This window comes from Vigna unguiculata, chromosome 9 (genome assembly GCF_037176805.1).
Source record: "Vigna unguiculata cultivar grain cowpea cultivar isolate G323 ecotype 2 chromosome 9, ASM3717680v1, whole genome shotgun sequence".
NCBI lineage: Eukaryota > Viridiplantae > Streptophyta > Magnoliopsida > Fabales > Fabaceae > Vigna > Vigna unguiculata.
In genome coordinates, this window is record NC_140800.1 from 39,065,083 (window position 1) to 39,088,045 (window position 22,963).

Sequence of the window (22,963 nt, forward strand, 5' to 3'; positions counted from 1 at the left end):
TAGGGTAGTACATGCACATAATTTAGTAGACTAGTCTTGGTTTTAGGTAGTGATTTTGTGTAAATCTGTTTGGAGGCAGCTTGTGTGTTAGGATTAAGTTTTCCTAAGTCATTTTAAACTTGTCTACGTAGTTTCTATCCACTTCTACCCGTGATTTAGCATAACCATAGTTTTTAGCCTAGTTTTAGTGTCTTTTAGGAGGTTTTAGGTAGTGAAACTTTGAGTTTTAGGTAGGATTTAAGTTTTGAGTTATTTCTTAGGTTCCTTTTGTCATTTTAAGCTTGTTCAGTAGGTTCTTGGTGCTGTTCTTACCAGTTTCCATAGTTAGCATATTAGAGCAAAAATGCAAAAAGTCAACTCTTGGTCAACTTAGCAACTTTTAATCCAATTTAGTGTTTATTTAGGCCATTGTTTCAGCTGCATTTTCTGCCATAGGATCACTGTTTCTGCATCAAACTAAGCCACAAAGTTAGTCACTCTAATTCAATGACAAAAACATTGACTAAGTTGTGAGTGGTAGACTACTTATGCATAAAGTTAGCCTCCACATATGAATTTTCGTGTGCCATCTTATTCCTCACTTTGGCCTAAGTTTTCATCATTCTTATACATTCTCCATCAGTTTACACTTGCGTTTAAGGTTCAAATAAAAAAGTCAAAGTTTAGTCAACTTTCTAAATGGCTTATTCTTTTGCAGGTACATTGACTATCTTATTTTGTAGTTCCTCAACCCTTGTCTGGTGTTTTTGGTATGTAGCTTTCATTGTAAATTTTTTGTTGTTGTTTGAATATATATGATTGAAGTATGATTATAGCAAATACTAATTGCTTTATTCAATTGCTACCTTGAAATCAAGTATACTACCTTTCATATGCCTTCTACATTCATGGGCTTAAGTAGTAATAGGTTTATTACTTAAGTCTAATGTTTGATAATTGTCCTTTGTTGCACTTATCCAGTGTAACATAACATTTTCGTCCTTTGGTTTGTCCTAGGACATGGCCGAATTTCTCATCCAATTGTATATGTGAATTGCTATTGGACTAAAATAATACTATAAAATTGGTGCAAAAATTGAAATCAAGTTAACTAGAGGTGTGCTAGAATGAAGAAATTATTCGTGCACCCTCTATCTTTGCCTTCTACATGCATGGGCTTAAGTAGTAATAGGTTTATTACTTAAGTCTCATGTTTGATAATTGTACTTTGTTGCACTAGCATAGTGTAACATAACATTTTTCTCCTTTGGCTTGTCCCAGGACATGGCCGAAGTTCCCATCCACCGTGGTTGGATGTATGACCGTTGTTATCCTGGAAGAAGAGGTTTAAAGGAAGATTTTATCATAAGAGTTGAGGACTTTATTTGGACGGCTCGACAATATAAATATTATGCTCTTGATGGAGGGATTAGATGTCCATGCTTAAAGTGCCAATGCACTAAAATTTTGAAAGACGCGGTGGTTAAAGTTCATTTATACCAAAAAGGATTCATGCCAAATTACAAGATTTGGACATTTCATGGTGAAGAAATGCCCTCTGTTGATTTGACTGCACAAGAAAATTGCCTTCATAGTTCAAGTACTGTTGCACACAGCTCTGAGATGGATCAATTTATGTATATGCAAGAAATGGTGAATGATGCTCTTAATCGACATCCTTCATTTGAAGAACAAGACAATAGCCGTTTAGAAGAGTCTCCAAACGAAGCCACTCAGAGGTTTTACAATTTATTGGCAGAGGCAAATCAACCTGTATTTGAAGGGGTAACAGAGTCGAAACTATCAGTATGCGTTAGACTTTTGGCATGCAAATCTAATTGGAACATTCCTAACCAAGCATTAGACAATATGGCAAAAATCTATTTAGATCTAACACCACCAAATAATTCTTTACCAAAGAATTATTATGAAGCCAAGAGATTAGTTTCAAAGTTGGGATTAGAGTCTAAGAAGATTGATTGTTGTGTTAATGGGTGTATGCTTTTTTATGACAACGATAATGGCAAAAATGATGCATCATTACTTGAATGCAAATTTTGTGGACAAGCTCGATATCACACAATCCATGCAGGAAGAAGGCAAAAAAAACCAATTCCATTGAAGTCTATGTTCTACTTGTCTATAGTTCCAAGATTACAAAGAATGTTTGCTTCAATGGAAACAGCACAACACATGACATGGCATTATGAGAACAAAACTCAAGGAGTGCTACGTCATCCATCTGACGGTGAAGCCTGGAAGCACTTCGATCGAAAACATGAATCCTTCGCCAGTGATCCTCGTAACGTTCGACTTGGTCTATGTTCGGATGGATTTAATCCATACATCCAGGCATCGTCTTCACCATATTCTTGTTGGCCTGTGATTGTTACTCCATACAATCTTCCACCTGAGATGTGTATGACAAAGCCTTTCATGTTTTTAACATGTCTAATACCAGGTCCATGTAATCCAAAGGCATCCATAGATGTTTATTTGGAGCCTTTGATTGATGATTTGAATAAGTTGTGGAATGGTATTTGGACGTATGATGTTTCAAGGAAGCAAAATTTCCTTATGAGGACGGCTTTGATGTGGACAATTAATGACTTTCCTGCATATGGAATGTTATCTGGTTGGAGCACACATGGTAAATTAGCTTGTCCACATTGCATGGAGCACACTAAGACATTCACATTGAATTATGGTCGGAAAAGTTGTTGGTTTGACTGCCATCGGAGGTTCTTGGCCATTGACCATCCATTTAGGAGAAACAAAAAGGCATTTCGCAAAGGGGAAGTTGAAACGGATAGGCCACCTCCTAGGTTAACCCCATCACAAGTTTGGAGAAGGGTCAAAGATTATCCAAAAGTGACTGAAACTGGTGTGACAAGGATAGATGGGTATGGAGAGTGGCATAATTGGACCAAAAGAAGCATATTTTGGGATCTTCCATACTGGAAAGATAACTTGCTAAGACATAATCTCGATGTCATGCATATAGAAAAAAATTTCTTTGACAACATCTTCAACACCGTGATGAATGTTAGTGGCAAGACTAAAGATAATGACAAGGCAAGAAAAGATTTATCTTTATATTGTGGCCGAAAAGACTTGCAGTTGAAGCCACAATCTAACGGACGGTTGCTCAAACCAAAAGCAAATTACACCTTCACAAAAGATGAATCTAAAATAGTTTGTCGTTGGATCAAGGAACTAAGAATGCCAGATGGCTATTCTTCAAACTTGGCAAGATGTGCTAATATCGAAAAGGGTAGTATTCACGGTATGAAAAGTCATGATTGTCATGTCTTCATGGAGACATTACTCCCTGTTGCGTTCAGCTCATTGCCAATGCACGTGTTAAATCCTCTAATAGAAATTAGTCATTTTTTCAAAGACTTATGCTCAACGACACTGAAGGAGCATTCACTGAAAATGTTAGAGGAAAATATTCCAATTATTCTTTGCAAATTGGAAAGAATATTCCCTCCCGGGTTCTTTGATTCAATGGAGCATCTCCCTGTTCATTTGCCATATGAAGCATGGCTTGGTGGGCCAGTGCAATATAGGTGGATGTATCCATTTGAAAGGTGATAAACCATGATTACTATATCTTTGTATGTTTTAGACTTTTATTCTCGTTTCAAATCACAATCTATTCATTTCTTTTTATAGATTTATGGGGGAATCAAAACGTTCTGTAAAAAACAAAGCCAAAGTGGAAGGATCAATTTGTGCAGCCTACTTGCATCGTGAAACAACATATTTTTGTTCTCATTATTTCAAGAACTTCATCTTGTCGCCTAGCAATGTTAGGAATGAAACACGCTGGCAAAATGAAACATGTGACTCAACATTATCAGTGTTTCGACAAGTTGGTCGTCACGCAGGCAAGGAGCTGACTTATTGGTTAACTGATGCTGAATTCAACTCTGCTCATGTCCATGTGTTAATCAATTGCGCTGAAGTTAAATCGTACCTTGAGTATGTTCTAATCTCAATCTCAGCACCTTAATCAGGAAGTTTATATACTTATTATTAATTGTATTCTTATGTAATAGCTCATTCGTTGTGGCTAATCAAGTACATGAGGGAACTGCTTCTGCTCGAATATACTCAGAGTTTCCTTACTGGTTCAAACATAAAGTATGTATGCTCCTATTTCTTAAACAAATTGTTGTTATCCAAATTCATGTAACAATTTATTGTTGCATATTTGTAGGTTTATAAAGCGCCATTAAGTCTCAAAAATCAAGATTTAAGAGATTTGGCAAATTGGCCCATGAGATGCGTAAAAGAATGGCACACATACTTTGTTAATGGGTATAAGTTTCACACTAATGAATGGTCCAAAGGAAAGAAGACAATTAACTGTGGTGTGTACGTGAAGGGCATTACAGAGGGAGGTTATGATGATTTTTATGGAATAATTCATAAAATATTTGAGCTAGAGTACAACAGTTGTACTTCTCCAAAGAAAGTAGTTGTTTTTTATTGTGAATGGTTTGATCCTTCTAGAGATGGTACAAGGGTGAATCCTAGGTATAATATTGTTGAACTTGACATGAGTAAAAGATACCGACCTTTTGATCCATTCATTCTAGCTAATAATGTTAGACAAGTTTACTATGTCCCATATCCAGCATTTCGGAGCATCGACAAAAGTGGTTGGTGTGTTGCGATACAAACTAAGCCTAGGGGTCGCATTGAGTCAAATGAGGTGGAAGAGGATATTCCATATCAAGTTGATGAAATGTCACATGCCCATGAAATAATCGATGTTGAAAGTGTATCTACATTGCATGACTTTGATGGTGCTCCTGAAGAATTGGAAGGAGAAGTACAAGAAGAAGTTGGAGAAGAAGAAGAAGAAGAAGAAGATGAAGAAGATGAAGACGACCAAGAAGAAGAAGAAGAAGATTATGATGATGATGATGATGATGATGACGACGACGAGTATGACGATCATGGCAAAAATGATGATGATGAGGATGACGATGATGATTGAATTATTTAGTTGTTGTGATATGTTGTTGTGGTTGTTGTAATTGTTAAATTTATGTAAAAGATTCATTAACTATGTTTTGGCAAACTTTAAATATTTCACTTATAAAAGTATTATTTTGTGGTTGGTAATGTGAATTACACTTGTCATTTTAAACTGTAAAATAACTATCTTGTTAATATTTGATGTTGAATTTTGTTGTTTTATATAGTTTGACTGCTGCAATGTCACCTAGACGTCCATCTAGTTCCGATAAAGGGAAGAAGACAAAGCCAAGAAGACAGCCAGCACGGTATATCATAAGGGTTCCTGGCCAAATACCACAGTGCGCCCATTCAGGCACCATCACTTGCTAGGGTACCCACACCACACCTTGCCGGGGTTACCACACCATCTACATCCATTCCGTCACCACACCCTATTGTGGTACCCACACTAGATCCCACCATGGTACTCACACCACCTACCTCCACACCACACCCTACTGTGGTTCCCGCACCACCTACCTTCACAGCACACCCTACTGTGGTTCCCGCACCAGCTACCTTCACACCAAACCCTACTGTGGCTCCTGCACCACCTACCTCCACACCACAACCTTCCCATCAAGGACCCTCCCCTGTTGTGGTTCACACTTCTTCTAGACCTTCCTCATCCTCTAATCCCTCTCCTGATGTTGCTCCTACAGCAGATGCTCCTGATTCAGCTGCTGATGATGTTGACCCTCCTCTCCATGAGCGACCGATGATTGAGCCTTTTAATCGGGGGTAATATCTATTTAGATCTTAAATACTAATTTGTATGCCATGACTTGTTATTTGCCTTGCCTTCTTTTTGATGACTTTTATGCATTTATATTTAGGTTTGTTCCTTCTAGAGTTGCTTCTCAGGCAATCACAAGATCTATTAAGCAACAGTTCCTTTCGCCTTGGCCATCATGGGGAGCCATACCTCCAGAAGAGAGAGAACCTTTTTGGCAACGATTTAAGGTAAAACGTCATGAAACTTATTTTCATTCTATACTTATGTATGTATTTCAAAGGAAAAGTAGATGGTCACTGCTATTAGACTTTAAATACCATGCATATTGTGTTGTCAACATCATATGTACTTGATTTATTGTTACAGAGATCGGTTCAGTGGAGACCTGAGCACGAAGGTCAAATTAAAAAAAAATTCCACTCTAAAGCATCTCATAGGCTATCTGAGATGTTTAGAGATGCCCGGATTGCAGGAGAGCGCCCTTATTGGATTGGGGACGATATCTGGAATCGATTGCTAGAACATTGGAATTCTCCTTCTTATCGCAACAAGCAAATTACAGCCCAGAGGAATAGAGCTTCAGAAAAGGGTGGCACCCTACACACAGGTGGTTCCATTACCACTCATGAGCATGCCCTTCGTATGGTATAAACCTTAATCTTTTTTATTTTCATATTATGATATAATTTACTTCTTTTAAAATCGATGTATACATATAACAATTTATTTTGTTAAAGGAAAAAGAGTTGGGGCGAGAGGCATATATTGATGAGGTATTTTACCAAACTCATCTTCGCAAGGGATCTGGCCAGTTTGTTGATGAAAGGTCTCGAAGAACACATGTAAGGAAATCCTTTTACTATTTATTATTTCCTTTAAACTTATATGTTGTACCTTATTTAACTAATTTGTCATTGTTTTCTTTAACAGGAAGAATTTTCAACTAGACTCTCACAGGTTAGATCTGAGCAAGGGTCCTGTGCTGAGGCGTCAGAGCATAATGATGAGGAAGACGTCATTAGGACACAGTGTTGGGTTGATGTTGTCGGCGGAAAAAATAAAGGAAGACTTTATGGCACTGGAGAACTTGGCAAAGGTTACACTGCTGGAAGAGGTATCCACAAACAACAAGCATCTTCTTCCAGCAATGCTGAGGAGGCCCTGAACCGACTCACACAACGACTAGAAGAACGTGATCAAGCTTATGAAAATTTGACAAGGCAGTTTCAAAACTTCCAAAATCTAGTCATGGCCTTTCTACCTCCTGATGCCCAGACCCGTCTTCAACAACAGCAGTCCAACCCAACACCGCCCCAGCAACAACCAACTCCAGTCCAACCCGCACCAGTCCAACCCACACCAGTCCAGCCCACTCCAGTCCAGCAACAGATTGAGCAACAAGAAGACCCTACAGAAGAAAATCATTCAGATGATTATGTAGATTATTAGGACATTTTTCTATACTGAGTTTGTTATTTATGTCTGCTTTTACATTAGTTAAACATATATAACCTATGAGATTGTGATTGAAAGATGTTTATCTTTATTTGACTTTTATATACAGACTCTAAAAATATTTATGCGTGTGATGTCTGTATAAGATACCTGTCTGGATTGGCTATGGATAACTATAAGATGGGCAGGTCTGATTGTATTTGTGAGATTGCAGGTTTGATAAATTTTGTGGACAGTGCGAATACAAACTGCACTGGAAAACTGTTTTCAAATTACCGACGAATTATTCCGTCGACAATCCGTCGGAAAAAGCTGCGTCGAATACATGTAAATACCGACGGATACTGCCGTCCGTAATTTCCGACGGATCCTGCGGACGGTACTTACCGACGAATTCTGCGGTCGGTAATTACCGACGGATACGGCGGTCGGTAATTACCGACGGATACCGCGGTCGGTAATTACCGACGGGCAGTATCCGTCGGTAACCGTTAGCTACGACCCTTTTACCGACGGATTTTGGCTCGTCGGTTGTCCGTCGGAAAAAGTAGTTTACCGACGGATATATGTTGGTATCGACGGATCGAGACCGTCGGTAATCTCTATTTTTTTTGTAATGAACATCGTCTAATCATACAAAATTACGAGGAAAGTTGTGAATATGTTTGGTTAAGGTTTATTATTCTACATGTGCAAGAAACTTGTGACTATCGCCGAGAAAGATGGAATCAACAACCATATGTGAAGACAATAGTGTATTGTTCAATTGAAAGGATGATATAGATATCCAAAAATTCGTTCATCTGAAAATATGACAAGTCTATTTGTAAAGTTTTTACCAAGAAAAACTTTTGAGCAAATGACTCACAAATTCGTACTTTGTCACCTTAATGATGTAAGTTTACATGAGGGGGAGAAATATAATATGTGATGAACAATATTGTATTAAAAAATACAGAATGTTGTACTCTTTTTCCTTCACTACGTTTTTTTATCCTAAAGGGTTTTTCCTAGTAACGAGACACATTCTTTATCAATGGACACTCAAGGGGGAGTGTTATGAATTAAATGATTATCCATTGATTTGATATATTTACTCATATGATTCATATTACTCTTTATGGTAAATATTTGTATTAACTAAGTTGATTTGTTTCCTTTATGGATTACATATTGTATCTATAAATAGGACTCTTCCTATCAATAATAATACACAGATGAGTTGCTCTCTATTCTCTCATTCTCTATTCTCTCTTGTTCTTCTCTTCTCTATTATCTGTCGTCATTCTCTATGTTATTCGATTTATTTCATAACAAATATATAATTATTGATTATAAATATATAAATTTAAAAGATTTCAAAACCTATAGAATAAAATACAATCAATCCATAGTTAGAAAATTAAAAACAATTAATAGAACTAATTGGTCAATTAATAAAAAAATTTAGAAATAAATATAAATTGATTGTAAAAATAAATGTTTTAATCCCTAATCCCGTTTCAAAATAAATTAATTAAAGTAATAATTCAAAATAAAATATATTTATCGATTTAAATTACTAATTACCAATTAAAACTTCTTTCATAATAAAATAAATTTAAAATAATTAATTGATAAAAACATTTTAGAAATTAACCGTATAATTATTAATTATAAATGTATAAATAAAAAGATTTAAAAAACGTATGGAATAAAAGAAATTCACTCATAGGAAATAAATCATATAATTATTATTTGTATAAATCAATTCGTAAGCATAGGAACACAATTCATTAGTAACTCTAGTATTACTATAAATAATAAAATTTTGTTATTGTTATTATGTGTTATGATTTGGTTTTATTAGTTTTATAATATTTTTATATTGAAGTCTCAAATATAATTAATATTATATTTAAATATGTTCTAGTATTTTCTTCTAAGTATATTTTAAAAGAATAATATAATTATTACTATATTTAAATAAATAATTTATTTAAATAATTATATTCATGTGTTATAATTATGTATAATTATATATATAATATTTAAATAAATAATTTGACAATACAACATATAAATAATTTTTATAACAAATTAACTAAAAATAAATTGTATAGAACTAAAACAATAGGCATAACTTATATAAGGGTAAACCAACCCATTAATAAATTTTAATCTTCATCATTTATTTATATTTATATGATAAAGTCGTCACTCATTCTTTTTGGTACATTAACCATTTGTTTATAGTTTTAAAATTCAAACTTTAATTTTATTTACTAAGAAAAAGAGTGCCACAATAAAATTTTTATTTTTCACAGATAGTCGTAAATAAATATGGTAAATAAATCACTTCATATCAATATGTATTTCATTTATCCATGAATAATTTTTCATGGACAATAGGATTGTCACAACTCGAATATAATTATAGTAACTATGAATTTCGCAAAACATGACGTGTTCATCAAAATATACGACATTAAAAAATATATAAACAGTCAGTTATCCAAGACTACATGGAGAAAAGGAAGATCTTCATGCAATAGTTCTTGTTTTCATACTTGTGGTCAAATTCATCACTTTAATTTAGTCATGAAATAGCCTAATTGTTATCTGGCTTCTTCAAGTTTAAACAATTATATGATGCTTTCCTAAACAGTTGTTCTTGAACCTGATTCAGTTCCTTCTCTAATACGAAGAACACACACAAAGTGTTAGATATTAGATAGACTCATACCTTCTTAAGACATCCTAATATCCAAAACACATTATAACTTTTTGTTGGCTATATGAAAATTATGTATATATGAAAGTTAAAACTCATTTTCGCTATTTAAGATGAATTTACAAAACTCGGAGTTCAAAAATAAAGACAGGATTAGGGACACACCTGCAACTTGCAACTGCTTTCGAATTCTTGGCCTATTGCATTAGAAAATACAGAAACAATGTAAAAGCATTAACAATGTTTGTAACAATCACATTACTTGATATTATATTAAGTTCACCACTCAATTAGATAAAAATAATATCAGTGAGGTGTGAGTTACACACTTGTAGTTTTGTTATCCTTTTAATTTAGTCAGTACCTAAAGTGTCTTAGATTGGTAAAGAGTAGTGAAACACCATACTTGTTACCCGTGTATGGCATTCTGGTCTATAATATAAAGCAAAAACCTATATCATATATTCATGTCATTACTGTTAATATGAATTTCTAGGCTTTTAGTTACTGACAGGTGACCTGTGGTTTGGTTTTCCCATACAATCCTTATGTATCAGGCTTGCAATCTCTTTTGTAGCCTCAGCAACAAAGTCTTGGTCGGGATTTGAGGAACTTCCTAAGCCAGATTTAGGTGGCACAAAATTGCAATCTTTTGAACATGACTTCGAGTTCGTGGTGAAAATACTCCTTCGGATAACAGATTTGGTAGATTTCAAATATTGTTTTGGCACCATTATCACAAACTTCTGCATGAATATTCTTTATGTCTATGTAATTTGTATAAAATATAGCTAAAGATCAATCCATGCATATATATATATATATATATATAGTCTATTTATTTCCAATGATTTTGAAAGGAACATGTTTAATTTATTGTAAAGAAATACTTGTTTATAAACTATCCTTGAACACTTTATCTATTCAAACAAAAACTTTTAGGCAATGTATAAGAATTAGTGAATAGAACCTGAGCCTCACGGTTTTGGTCTCTTGATCCAAAAAGCTTCAAACCGTCATTATCGTCACATGTAGAATGGAAGCTACTGGTTTATAGCTAAGTATTAGTAAATCTGAATGAGATTTATGAAAAAGTATTAGTAAATCTGAATGAGGTTTATAGCTAGCAAGATGATTTCCCAACCCAGTTGCTAAATGGTTGTCCTCAAAATTAATCCTAATCATGTTAACCTGCATAAGATACATGGATTTTAATTGTTGGAAGAAAAAAACTTGCAGGTATACCAAATTTGGATCTGCAAAGAAAAATAAATAAGTGTACGAATTACAAAAAAAAAAAAAAATACAACAATACCAAAACATGTTCAAGATTTAAAAATAAAAACTTTAACCTACATGTTCAAGATTTCAAAATAAAAATTTTAATCTTTTCTTCAACCTACAATAATAGGTCTACGAAGTACAAAAAAATACAACAACACCAAAACATGTTCAAGATAGAAACATTGCAAAAATTAAATTTTTTATAAAGAACAATCAACACGAAATAAAAAAAATTAACTGAATAAGAAAAATAAAAAAGAACAAAGATCCACGCAGAAGAAAAAAAAAACAAATAGAAAGAAAAGAAAAAGAACAACAACAAATAGAAAAAAAAAAAACAACAACCAAAAATAACCTTCGTGAAATAAAAAGTTCTGCTAACCTTAAACAACAACAACAGGAAATAAAAAAAATAAAAAAATTTAACTTGGTATGAAGAAGAACAAAGAACAAGGATCGAATAAGAAAAGATAAAAATAACCTCAATTTTAGACATATATCAATTAAATCAAATGTTTCAGTAATTTATCTGCATTAACATTGTCTTAAATATATATAGTAAATTGGTTAATTAAACTAACATATCTGTCAAACAAACGTAACAAAGAAATGTATTCCGCTATACACTTTTGGTTCAATAATTTTAAAATCATTTTGTAATATTTTTGTCTCAGGAAAATTATGTTTTGATAAAAAAAAATTGAACTTGACAAAGTTTCTATAATTAAAATTAAAATAGATTAATTTTATATTTTTTAACCAAAATAAAATAATAAAGTAATATTTTTTACCTAAATTAATAGTTTGTCAAAATTTGTTAAAAAAACTTTGTTAAATTATATTTTTTCTTTATCTTACTCGAGATTATTGTTATAATATGCTACCTTATTGTTTTTTGGGTTATTGTTCTCGCCACATATTATACTTTTATTTTTGTCATATTAAATTTTTTAGTATTATATTTTATGATATAATTATGATTATTATAATATTATTTTTACCAGCTCGTCAACGATGAAACTGTTATAATTTTACTTAATTACAAAAAAAATAATTAAACACAAATTTTTCAGGCATTATTTTTTGTTGTGGTTGTCACTAATTTATTCCACTACATGATTGTGATCTATACTGTTTTATGTTATATATTGTTACACGTGTTTGTTATTTTCAAAATGCGTATATATTGGATAAATGTCTATCTCTAAAAAATCTGATTTTACTTTTTTATAAAAAAAACCAATTATTTTCATTCTTCGAAAATTTTAAATTACTATTTTCAGTTATTAATATTCATTTTAGTATAAATAGAGACAAATTTGTTGGAAATGCTAAACCTGTTAAATGACAATATCATATGGTAAATATATTAACTAATAGTGCTAAACATATTAATTTTTAATAATTTTAGAGATATTAAAAACAAATAACTTTTTTACAGAAATCAAAATCAATTTTTACTACTTTTATAAAGATTAAAAATTAAATTAATTGAAAAAATATATTTATACTTTTTAGGACGTTAGAGATAAAAAATATATAATAAAAAATACGTACATACTAAATTTTCAAACATTAATTTTAATTAATTTTTAGTTAACAATGATTACATCTTATGATCTAAAATTTGAGTATTTTGAATTATTCCACTTGGCCAGTTTGCTTTTGATATAAGTTAGGTTAAAGATTATAGTGCTCTCCACCTAGGACTTCCAATTTTAGCGACAGGGACTGAGACCTAATACTATCACCTCTCTTACACGGATGATGCAGAATTCAATTTCACTTTTTTTGGAGTATATATTATCAATCCAATTAAATTAAATTATTACAAATTGTGAGTTATATTTTAAATGTGTAGAACTAATTTTAATCTGTTAGACTATATGTTTAAGGTGACATTAGATATCGAATTATAATAAAATAAATTATTGATATAGACAAAAAACAAATTTTCATTTTAAAACAAATACAATATATAAAATTAGTCATCAAATATATAAATTAGTCAGATTATGATTGTTTCAGCTTGATTAGGTAATGTTTAGTATATAATAATAGACTCAGTTCTCATCCACCTTATAATTTTTTCTTGCTTTAAAGACTAAATAAATATACCAAGATACACACTTACATTGAAATGTATAAATATTGAAAATATTTATCACAGTATAATATATAATCAATAATCAAGACAAATTAAAGTAAAGTAAATACATTATAATAATCTGAAACAAATATATCAATTTATAGTAAATAACAACAATTAACAATTAAATTGTCACGTTTTTTGTTTTAAAAGTTACCTCGGACGGAGAAAGAAGTAGAACTCGATCCGTCAAAAAAAAAAAGTCTGTCCGTTACTCGTTCGTTTACCTATCGGGTATCCGTTTAAAAAATATTCGCGAATATTTTTAAAATCCGCGAGTACCCGTGGATACCCAATACCCGCAAATATTTACAAAAATATATATTTTATAAACTTTTTAATATAAAATTATAAAAATAAAATATAAATTAAATTAAATTTTAATTATAATTAAATTTGACATAATAAAATATATCGTTAATTTTTATTTTAATTAAATTTAACTTAATAAAATATAAATTTAATTTTAATTTTAATTTTTTGCGGGTAACGGGTACATGCGGGTACGGATAATATGATACTCGTACCCGCCCTGTTTATAAGCGGGTATTAAAATACCCGTTACCTGTTACCCGCCGCGGATATCTGCGGGCGCGGGTATTTTTGCTATCCCTAGATGTGAGATTAGTAGTCTATAATATATATTTTAGGTATTATTCGTTTTGGAGCCTTTTGTTACAATTTTGTCATAAAAAAGGTTCAGAAAATGAAAGGAGAAAGAAATATTTAAATCGTTTTAAACCTCAACTTCTAGACAATGTAAAACTATTGAGTCTGTGATAGAAACAAATTGAATTTGCAAAACAAAAGTTATATAAAAGTTTTAGTTAAGTAATAAGAAAATTACTTTTTAACGCTTTCTCTTAAAAAGTGAGGTGAGATCTTTTAAGTGATTTTTTATTTTTATCATTTTATCTTTTTTCTATATTTCAAAATCACCGTAAAAAGTGTTACCATATGATAAAAAAAAATTGTCAAAATTGAATTATTAAAATATTATTATCTTAAATAATATCGTAATTAAGGATCTGATTTAAAAAATGGAGAATATGTTATTGAGTTGTGGGGTTACTGTTATATGAAAAAAATGGCTTTATAAGCAGCCGTGCTTAACACTGATGTAGCACTCACAAAGGTTGGGTTTGGTTGGGTAGGTCGACATACATTATTATATACCGTTCAGAGTGGACTCGCTTCTTTTCAATGGACCGTAAATAATATTAGTAATAATAATAATACATAGTGGACAACTTTATGGAAAAGCAGCATTAATTAACGAATAATAGGGATTTTGTGGTTGCATATTATATTTTCAACTCTTAATGCCATTTCCTAATTCCATCCACACACTAATAATAAACTACCAACACACCACAAGATTTAGGGTGCCACTCCCAATGCCATAAAACTATGGATTTCCATTCATAATGCGTTGGATTTTAACGGTTTAGGACATACGTTAATAGAAACTCTCTATAACCATCATAGGCTAATAAAACATTTAAAATTATTTAATTTCCTATTTATATACATCACATAGTTTAGTGCCTAATAAATTCTCTACACATTGAATGTTGCGCATTCATACATTCAACTTGACTTTAAAAGCAAATATTTTTCTTTTTTCTGAAGACTCAAATATAGGTCATTTTGAATTTATGAGAGAATCGTTTCCAAAATGTTTGGAATATGTTAGAGATGATTTTCTATTACACTTTTACACAACAAGACTCAACATGTCTAACCATTTAATGCAAGTTTAGCGAGTTAATAAAAGTTTAACAATTTGTATTTATATAGAAGAATGCTTAATTTTACCGTGCCCACACTATATTATGCTATCACGAACAACCATAATCCAATTTCATATTCCTTAGTAACAGGGTGAGAAATTGTTACATATAATAAGTTTATTACTTTTGCTATATAGAGTGATTAAACTCCTTTTTGTAATATTCCAATCCAATATACAGACTAATAAGTAACCAGTAATATTAAAAACATTATAATTATACAGTGTAAAAAAAAAAAGTGACATATTGTTTCCGTACTAAACGGAAAATGTACCTCCACCAACTCTGTTTCTAAAGTCACATCAAACATCTATCACTAAAAGTCATGTCACACCCCACTAACCACTAAGTGCACCTTTGTCAACGATCCAATCAAACCCTTAACACTCTCTTTCTTATAAAAACTCATGTTTTCTGTGACTTCGTTCACTCATCCACCACCGTTCAGGTGAAATGCTAGCAGAGAACAAAAATGGAGATTGACGACACATCAGGTGGAGTATCCATTGCCTTTCCTCTGGGCTTAGCTCTTCTCATTGCCGTCTTGTTCTTCTTCTGCAGCTTCTTCTGCTGCTGCTTGCACTGGGAAAAGCTTAGACCTTTGTTTCCATTTTCTTCTGGGAATATCAGCACTCACCCTCATCACACACACCCACTCACAGACATAACCCCTCCTCACAAACCAGGCTTTCCTGTCTTGGTAAACATTGCTTTCTAGTTCCAATTTATCACTGTTTTTACAAAACAAAACATGTTTTTTTTTTTCCTTTTTAGGAACTAACGACACTTTTTTTGTGACCTTTGAGGAAATAACTGATGATATTTGTTTGATGGTGTTCAGATGATGAAGCAGAACTGTGGTGAGAGCTTGCCAGTGCTGATGCCAGGAGATGAGGTTCCAAAGTTCATAGCTTTAGCATGCCCATGTCAGCCTCCAACAAATGAAAGGATCACAATCCATGTGCACAAGACAGCACCAAATGATTTTTGTTGACGAACAACATAAAAAACTGTAGACACCAAGTTGCAACCAGAAAACTCATCTCAGGATCCTGCAAGAAATTTCGGCTCTACAAACTCAAACATCTGTGGATAGCTTTGTGTTGAGTTGAGCGAGATGATTAAGAGAAGCTCGCGGAGTTGAAGTAATGATTGGGAAATTAAAGCTGTGCATGATCATCTCCATCTGTATATAACTTTCCTTTTGGATGGTAATGGTATGCACTGCAGCATGAAATTTTATGTTCTGCAAAATTTACAAGTTGGTAGCAAGATGTTGCAAATAATAGAGTACAAGCCAGAGATGGTTTATATGAATGAACAACAATGAGTTGTATGGTGAACATCAATTTAATTAGGTGACGGACTTTTGATAGGAACGAGGAAAATTGATCTAACAAGGTAAAGTCGTGGTGACTTTCCTTCAAAGTCACAATCTATGCGCATGCTTTTTGGATATGTTTGTTAAATAAATATTTGCATACAGATTTTGTTTTAATTATGGATTCTATCTAGAGAGCAAATATGGTAGAAATTACTTACTACTTATGGGTGGTAATATGTTTTCATCTAAACAAGCACACCAACTTAACAATCTATATTAATAAAAGGATAAATAATCATTTTAATATAATAAATATTAACTACTACAATAATAAAAAAATTATAACTTTAGTATAAAAATCCATTAATGATGGGAAATAATTGTCATACTTTTATTAGAATGAAGGTTAATATTAATATGAAATTAATATTTTTTTCATTTTAATTCATATTTATATTTTTAAAGTAAATTAAAGATAGTTTGATAATTCACAATATTAATCGATTAGTATTATTTTTTAATCACAATAATTAAATACACTACAAATTTTCTTTTTAATTTTCTTTAATTTCACGGTCTTTATACTAGGATGAGAAAACGAGTGGATCGATAAGAATGTTTTTTTTTTTTTGTTAAACTCTTTTTATAGGTGAAAATTAAGAAAAATAAGATAAAATTATTTTCTCTATAAATTTAGATTAATTTATACGTAAATTAATTAATAGAAGTTGCTTTATAATTTTATTTTAATTTATAATAAGCTAATATTAGTTTTAAGTTCATTTTATTACTATATTTTTATTTCTAAAAGAACTTTATAGAGAAACTCGTTCAATAAATTAGAAGTTTCATGTTTTAATTTCAATAACTTTTTTATTTTATTTTTATACATGTTACTCTAATTTATTTTAGTTTCTACAAATTTAGATGACCGGGACTTAAATAAAATGTATATAGACTAAGAAATTAAAATAGTATGTGTAAAAATTAAAATTGGTAACTTTTAAATGTAGACAAAAAAAAATTGTAAAGTTTGTATAACTTGCTAAGGATAAACGATTAGTTGCTTTTTTTAAACTCGATCTAATTTACTTAAATGAATGATGGCTTACAAAAATCTCTTTTGTTTTTGTTTTTTTTTTCGCGGATTTGTAACTATTTTTATTTAATTAAAATATTGCCATTATTGGGCACGGGGTCTTCTAGAGGACGACATTAGCCCAATAAGAAAGCCCAAGATTGAGGTAGTATGAATTTGTCAAAGGACGTGAATTAGAAGTAGGCAATTTCTTTCTCCACCTCCATAACATTCCATTGCACTTTCATTTTCTAATTTCTCCTTTTCAGATTATATAATCTGAGTATTTGTTTTTTAAGAAAAGACTTTAAATTGAATAATTTCAAAATAAAAAAATTAAACAATACAATTCGAAGTCAATGACTTTCAAAATCAATTTTAAATTTTAGATTATGTAATTCGAAAATCACTAATAATTTTTAAATTATGTAATTCAGAAATTGTATTTTTTTTTAATTGCACGATTTAAAGGGGATAAAATGAAAAAAAAATATTATATAAGGGTGCATGAAGAAACTTATGGAGGTGTGGGAAGAAACAAACTAGCATAGAAGTATGGTATCAGATGTAATTGTTATTAGGTCAACTGATTAAATACTATTGAAGCCCATCTTCCTTAAGTATTTAGAAAACCAAAGTCCTTATGTCGAATTAAATTTTGAATACAAGAACGTTATTTATTATACCTTATGTAAATAAACACGAGGAGGAAAATAATACTACATCTAAGGATTATGATTTTTGTGTGTTTAAATACCATGTGTGAAATATTTTATTAGTGATATAGGTAAGTTTAATTAATCTTAAATGCTTCATTAAATTGTTGATATACGTGTATAATCAAGTTAATTTTATCCAATTTAAAAAAAATTAAGTGAATTACCAATATGATTTATAGATTAATTAATGAGATATGTATTATTAATAGTTGATTTGTTTGTATTGAAAGAATAGTTATAAAAAAAGGCAGTGACAGACTTTTAGTGACTGTTCTGGAAGTAAAATGATGTGGTTAAAACGTAATGAAAGAGTTTGAGAATGGCGTGAATGGTATGATTGAGAATGTTTAGGATCCAACGGTGTTCAACAAATATCATAATTAGAATGCAGCACCCCTCCAACATTCAACATGATGGTGTATGCATGGTTTTATTTAACAGCAGAGCGTGCAAATGTTACTCTTCTTAATCATTATTTCTCTTAATCATCAAACACTCTCTACACGATACGCATGCTTTTATCCCTAAATATTCATCACAGAAACCATGTAACACTTACTTATCATTACTGTACTTATTATTTCCAAATTTTTTTTTAAATAAGATTTGTTAAGTATTTTTTAAATATCATCTCTTCAGTTATATTGCACTTCAAAATAATAGATCAGTAATATTTCAACCAGCTACTAGGAAATTGCAATTGAGCATAACTCATTTTAATTCAATTAATAATATTGAATTTCAATTTCAATTTAAAATATGTAATTGCCATAAATATTTGGATATAAAGTTTTATCATCTACAACAACTTTACTTGTTTCAACTATACTATTTTCTTATAAAAAAAATGTGATTTCTTAAAAAAGAACGAGTGATGTATGAGTGTATTTTGGTGTGTATGATGGATCGGTGAATTCAAAATGAGCAATTCTTATTTCAAGTTATTTTCTATTCATCTACACCGATAGAAATACCTATCAAAGGTCCTACGATGTTAAAGTTAGTTTAAAATCAAAGGTTAAATATATTTTTGATTTCTTAACTTTCAGTGAATTTTAGAATTAGTCCATTTCGAAATTTTAGATCAATTTAGTCCTTCATCTTTCGAAATATATGGATTTAATCATTTTTAATCAAAATTTGTTAGGTTTATTTAATGTTTTGTACGCATTTCAATATTGTATCTGAGTTGTTTATATTGTTTAACACATGTTTGTTTTAATGTTAAGTGAAATACTATTATGAAACACGTTTGAAATGTCAAATAAACTTAACAAAATTTGATTAAAATGACCAAATCCACATATTTCAAAAAATGAAGAACTAAATTGATCCAAAATTTCGAAATAGGCTAATTTCAAAATTAAAAAAATGAAAGTACAAAAAGCATATTTAACTCTAAAATCAAATGCAAGTATAATAAATATGTAATTAATGCGTAACCTACCATCTTTCTATATCTTATTTATAGTTTTTTAATGAATTCTTTATTAGAACCGGCCTAATTGCGACCTAAATCCATTTAGACTTGATTACTGATTTAATCATACTTACTTCCATATCTTAAGTTGCAAGTGTAACTTTTTATTTGTTTTTTTTTTTCTTTTAAGATAATAAGTTGAGTTTGAATGACTATTTAACTAGCTAGACTAGTCCATTCCTTGATTGTCCATTTCATACTATACACAATACAAATTACTTATACTCACATTTTGTTTTCAGATTGTTTTGTACAATTTTAAAAATTGAACACTTTAAAGTAAGAAATAAAATAAATCAAATGTTTAATATAATGTGTGATTACTATAGTGTTAAAGTGAGCAAATTATTTTGAAAAGTTAACTATATTTTCATTAATTACAATATTTAATTAAATGATTATATTTAGATTTATATATATATATATATATATATATATATATATATATATATATATATTCTTATTTTAATAATAATGTTCATTGGACTTACTTTCATTTCAACTTGATTATCATTTATAATTATATCAAATTTAATTCAATTTAAACTTATTATTATATAGATTCTCATATTAATTGTATTTTTAGTTATAAACTTTAATATAAAATTACCAACATCATCAAAGACAAAAATCTATAGTGTAACTTTAATACATATTGATCATCAAACTTTAAATAAATATTATCCCAAATTTTAAAATATAAATTTATAATGTCACTAAATTAGAATAATCATACTAAAATTTTGGAACAAAAAAATTGAAATAAATTATAATTTTGTATTTAAGAATCGCAAATATATTCAACACTAGATTCAATGATAGTATAGTATGAATAAGTCAATACTTGATAAAGACACACTTACATTTGTGGTATGAAAATATTTTTAAGAAAAAATGTTAAAGAATGTAAGGTATTGAATGAAATGGATGAATTTATATTTTTAGCACTTTTCTCGTTTAAAATATTTTTTTTGTTTACTCATAGTAATAATCACTTACAAATATCTTATACTACATATGATATTATAAATAGTTTTAAAAAAGTAAACTAAAATAATTTAAAATGTAAATTCAAATAATATTTGATCCTAAAGTATAATTTAATAAAATTTATACACAAAACAAGTTAGTTTTTTTTAAAAGTAAATTTACATAAGTTACATTAAAAGTTTAAAAGTAAACGTGAACAAAAAGATCTATAGTAAATTTCTAAACAATTCCATTGTTTATATTTTTCTTGTAGTTTATTATCAGTAACTCATTTTCTATCTAAAATCCAATAACTATGGATAAGTAGGGTGTACATATTAGATACCGTAATATTTATGTATGATCTATTATTAATAAGTAGATAATGAAAATATTTTAATTATAATATTATATATATTATTTAAAACATTTATTTGATATAATTTTATTGAGCAGAATAGTTAGATTTATATTTTTGTTAGGTTGGATATTGGAGAATGAAGTGTTGGAAGATTGTGGTTGGAGAGTGATAAAGAGTCGCAGAAATGAGAGCGTGACAGAGAAATTGTGAAGAGAAGAGGTTATATGTCACACTCTGAACCCGGCAATCCAAAATTAAAAGCCGCTTTCTTGTCTCCCAAAACATCATTTCACTTTATACTCTTTTTTTCTGTCTCCAAACACACTCTTTCTATTTTTAATCTTTTTTTTTTCTCTCTCTCTCTCTACACCTTTCAACTCTCACACTCCAACACAATTTCACTTTTCTTCCACACCAATTTATGCTTTCATGAATTTTAATAGTTTTTCCTCTTAATATCATACTTATAAGAAATTTCAATCTCTTAATTAAAAGTTTTTTCAAAGCAATACTTTTTGAAAACAAAAATAAAACTTTATTTTGTATCGGTTATAACAAGTAGTGAAAGTTAAAATTTATGAAATGTTTTTTTTTCCTTTTTTGTAAAAATTGAGAAAAATAATTTAGAAAAAAAGTAGTATAATAAAAATACTCTCATTTCTGTGGACATGATGCCAATACCATTAGAAGGTTATTCACCAACTTAGAATAATTCAAACTTACACTCATAGGGAGTGTTAGTTCCTGCACATCCTTAACCACTTGTTCCATATACTATTGATTTAATTAAAGATTATATTTTTGTTCATAGTTTTATTATTGATACTAGATTCACACAACACACAATTAAAGGAAAAAAAAACATTTTTAGTGCTTTAAATGATGTGGCCTAACCAATCCATTATAGATTTCTAAATGAATTAAAAGCAAGTTCATTTATGTCACTTTATATTTAAGTAACTCACTCATCTTATTTTATTTTATTAAAAATACAATCAAACATTTTTATCGGTTCTTAATCTTTCATCTTTTTTTTTTTCTGGGAACAACATGATTACATTTAACATACAATTAATAGTGAAATAGCAAGAACAATTCCTTGTGCGAGCAAGTTAGTTCAAGATGTACTAAGATAATGTTTTTTATATTTTACTAAAAATTATAAAACTATAGACAAGATTGATAAATAACATTAAGATTGACTTTTTTATTATTTTCCATAAATAATTGAGAATATATTTAAAAGGTGTTATACAATATATTAGAAGTATTTATTTTATTAAAATATTAAAAAAAATTACAAGTTAATCTTGTAAAGGATTTCACTACTCCAAAAAAATAAACTACTGAGACAATAAAAGGTGTAGTTGTGTTGTGAAAACTACATTGTTATCATCTTTTGTTTTTTGTATACAATAAACAATTTTTGACTGAATAGAAGCCTACAAAATTGTAATGAAGTAGGTTGATAAACTTTGGTGTTGTATTTATGTTTCTTATTTTGGATAAAATAGTGTTGTTGGACCACAATGCATTGAAAAATTTAATGTGGTGGCCTAGTGGTTCGTTCTCAGGTTTGCTGTACTCCTAGAGCACTCTGAAGAGGGAAACAGTTTGAACCATAAAGAATGTACAATTAAAATACTTTAATGTTGTTTCCTTATTTACCCTTTTGTGTCCACCTAAGAACCTTACAACTGTGACCCACAACATGCATGAGAGAGAGTAATGAGTGGGATCCATATAGTTGTCATGCCTGTGGCTTTGTGTGGGCATTTATGGTAATTGCATTAACTTGGCATATTGTAGAGGTGGATCAATGAAATGGGAGAATCTTGTCACCTTTGTTTAGTAAATGAGTGGAGTTTGTTCCTATACAAGCATTCCAA

General features: G+C 30.1%; 3 protein-coding genes across 3 annotated transcripts; all 3 read left to right on the plus strand.

The window, feature by feature from the left end:
- The first annotated feature begins 1,263 nt into the window (after positions 1–1,263).
- LOC146883966 (uncharacterized) lies at positions 1,264–4,990 on the plus strand. The gene is made up of 4 exons (XM_085667219.1): positions 1,264–3,572; positions 3,658–3,966; positions 4,044–4,128; positions 4,205–4,990. The coding sequence occupies exons 1-4, from the start codon at positions 1,264–1,266 to the stop codon at positions 4,988–4,990; spliced, it is 3,489 nt and encodes a 1,162-aa protein (XP_085523345.1).
- A 426-nt stretch (positions 4,991–5,416) lies between these two features.
- On the plus strand, positions 5,417–7,198 carry LOC146883967 (uncharacterized). Its single transcript, XM_085667220.1, has 5 exons — positions 5,417–5,754; positions 5,850–5,976; positions 6,116–6,394; positions 6,487–6,591; positions 6,680–7,198. Exons 1-5 carry the CDS (start codon positions 5,435–5,437, stop codon positions 7,196–7,198), a joined length of 1,350 nt encoding a protein of 449 aa, XP_085523346.1. The 5' UTR covers positions 5,417–5,434.
- An 8,359-nt stretch (positions 7,199–15,557) lies between these two features.
- LOC114162590 (uncharacterized protein At5g65660-like) lies at positions 15,558–16,641 on the plus strand. Its single transcript, XM_028046522.2, has 2 exons — positions 15,558–15,843; positions 15,985–16,641. Exons 1-2 carry the CDS (start codon positions 15,616–15,618, stop codon positions 16,135–16,137), a joined length of 381 nt encoding a protein of 126 aa, XP_027902323.1. The 5' UTR covers positions 15,558–15,615; the 3' UTR covers positions 16,138–16,641.
- Positions 16,642–22,963: the final 6,322 nt, after the last annotated feature.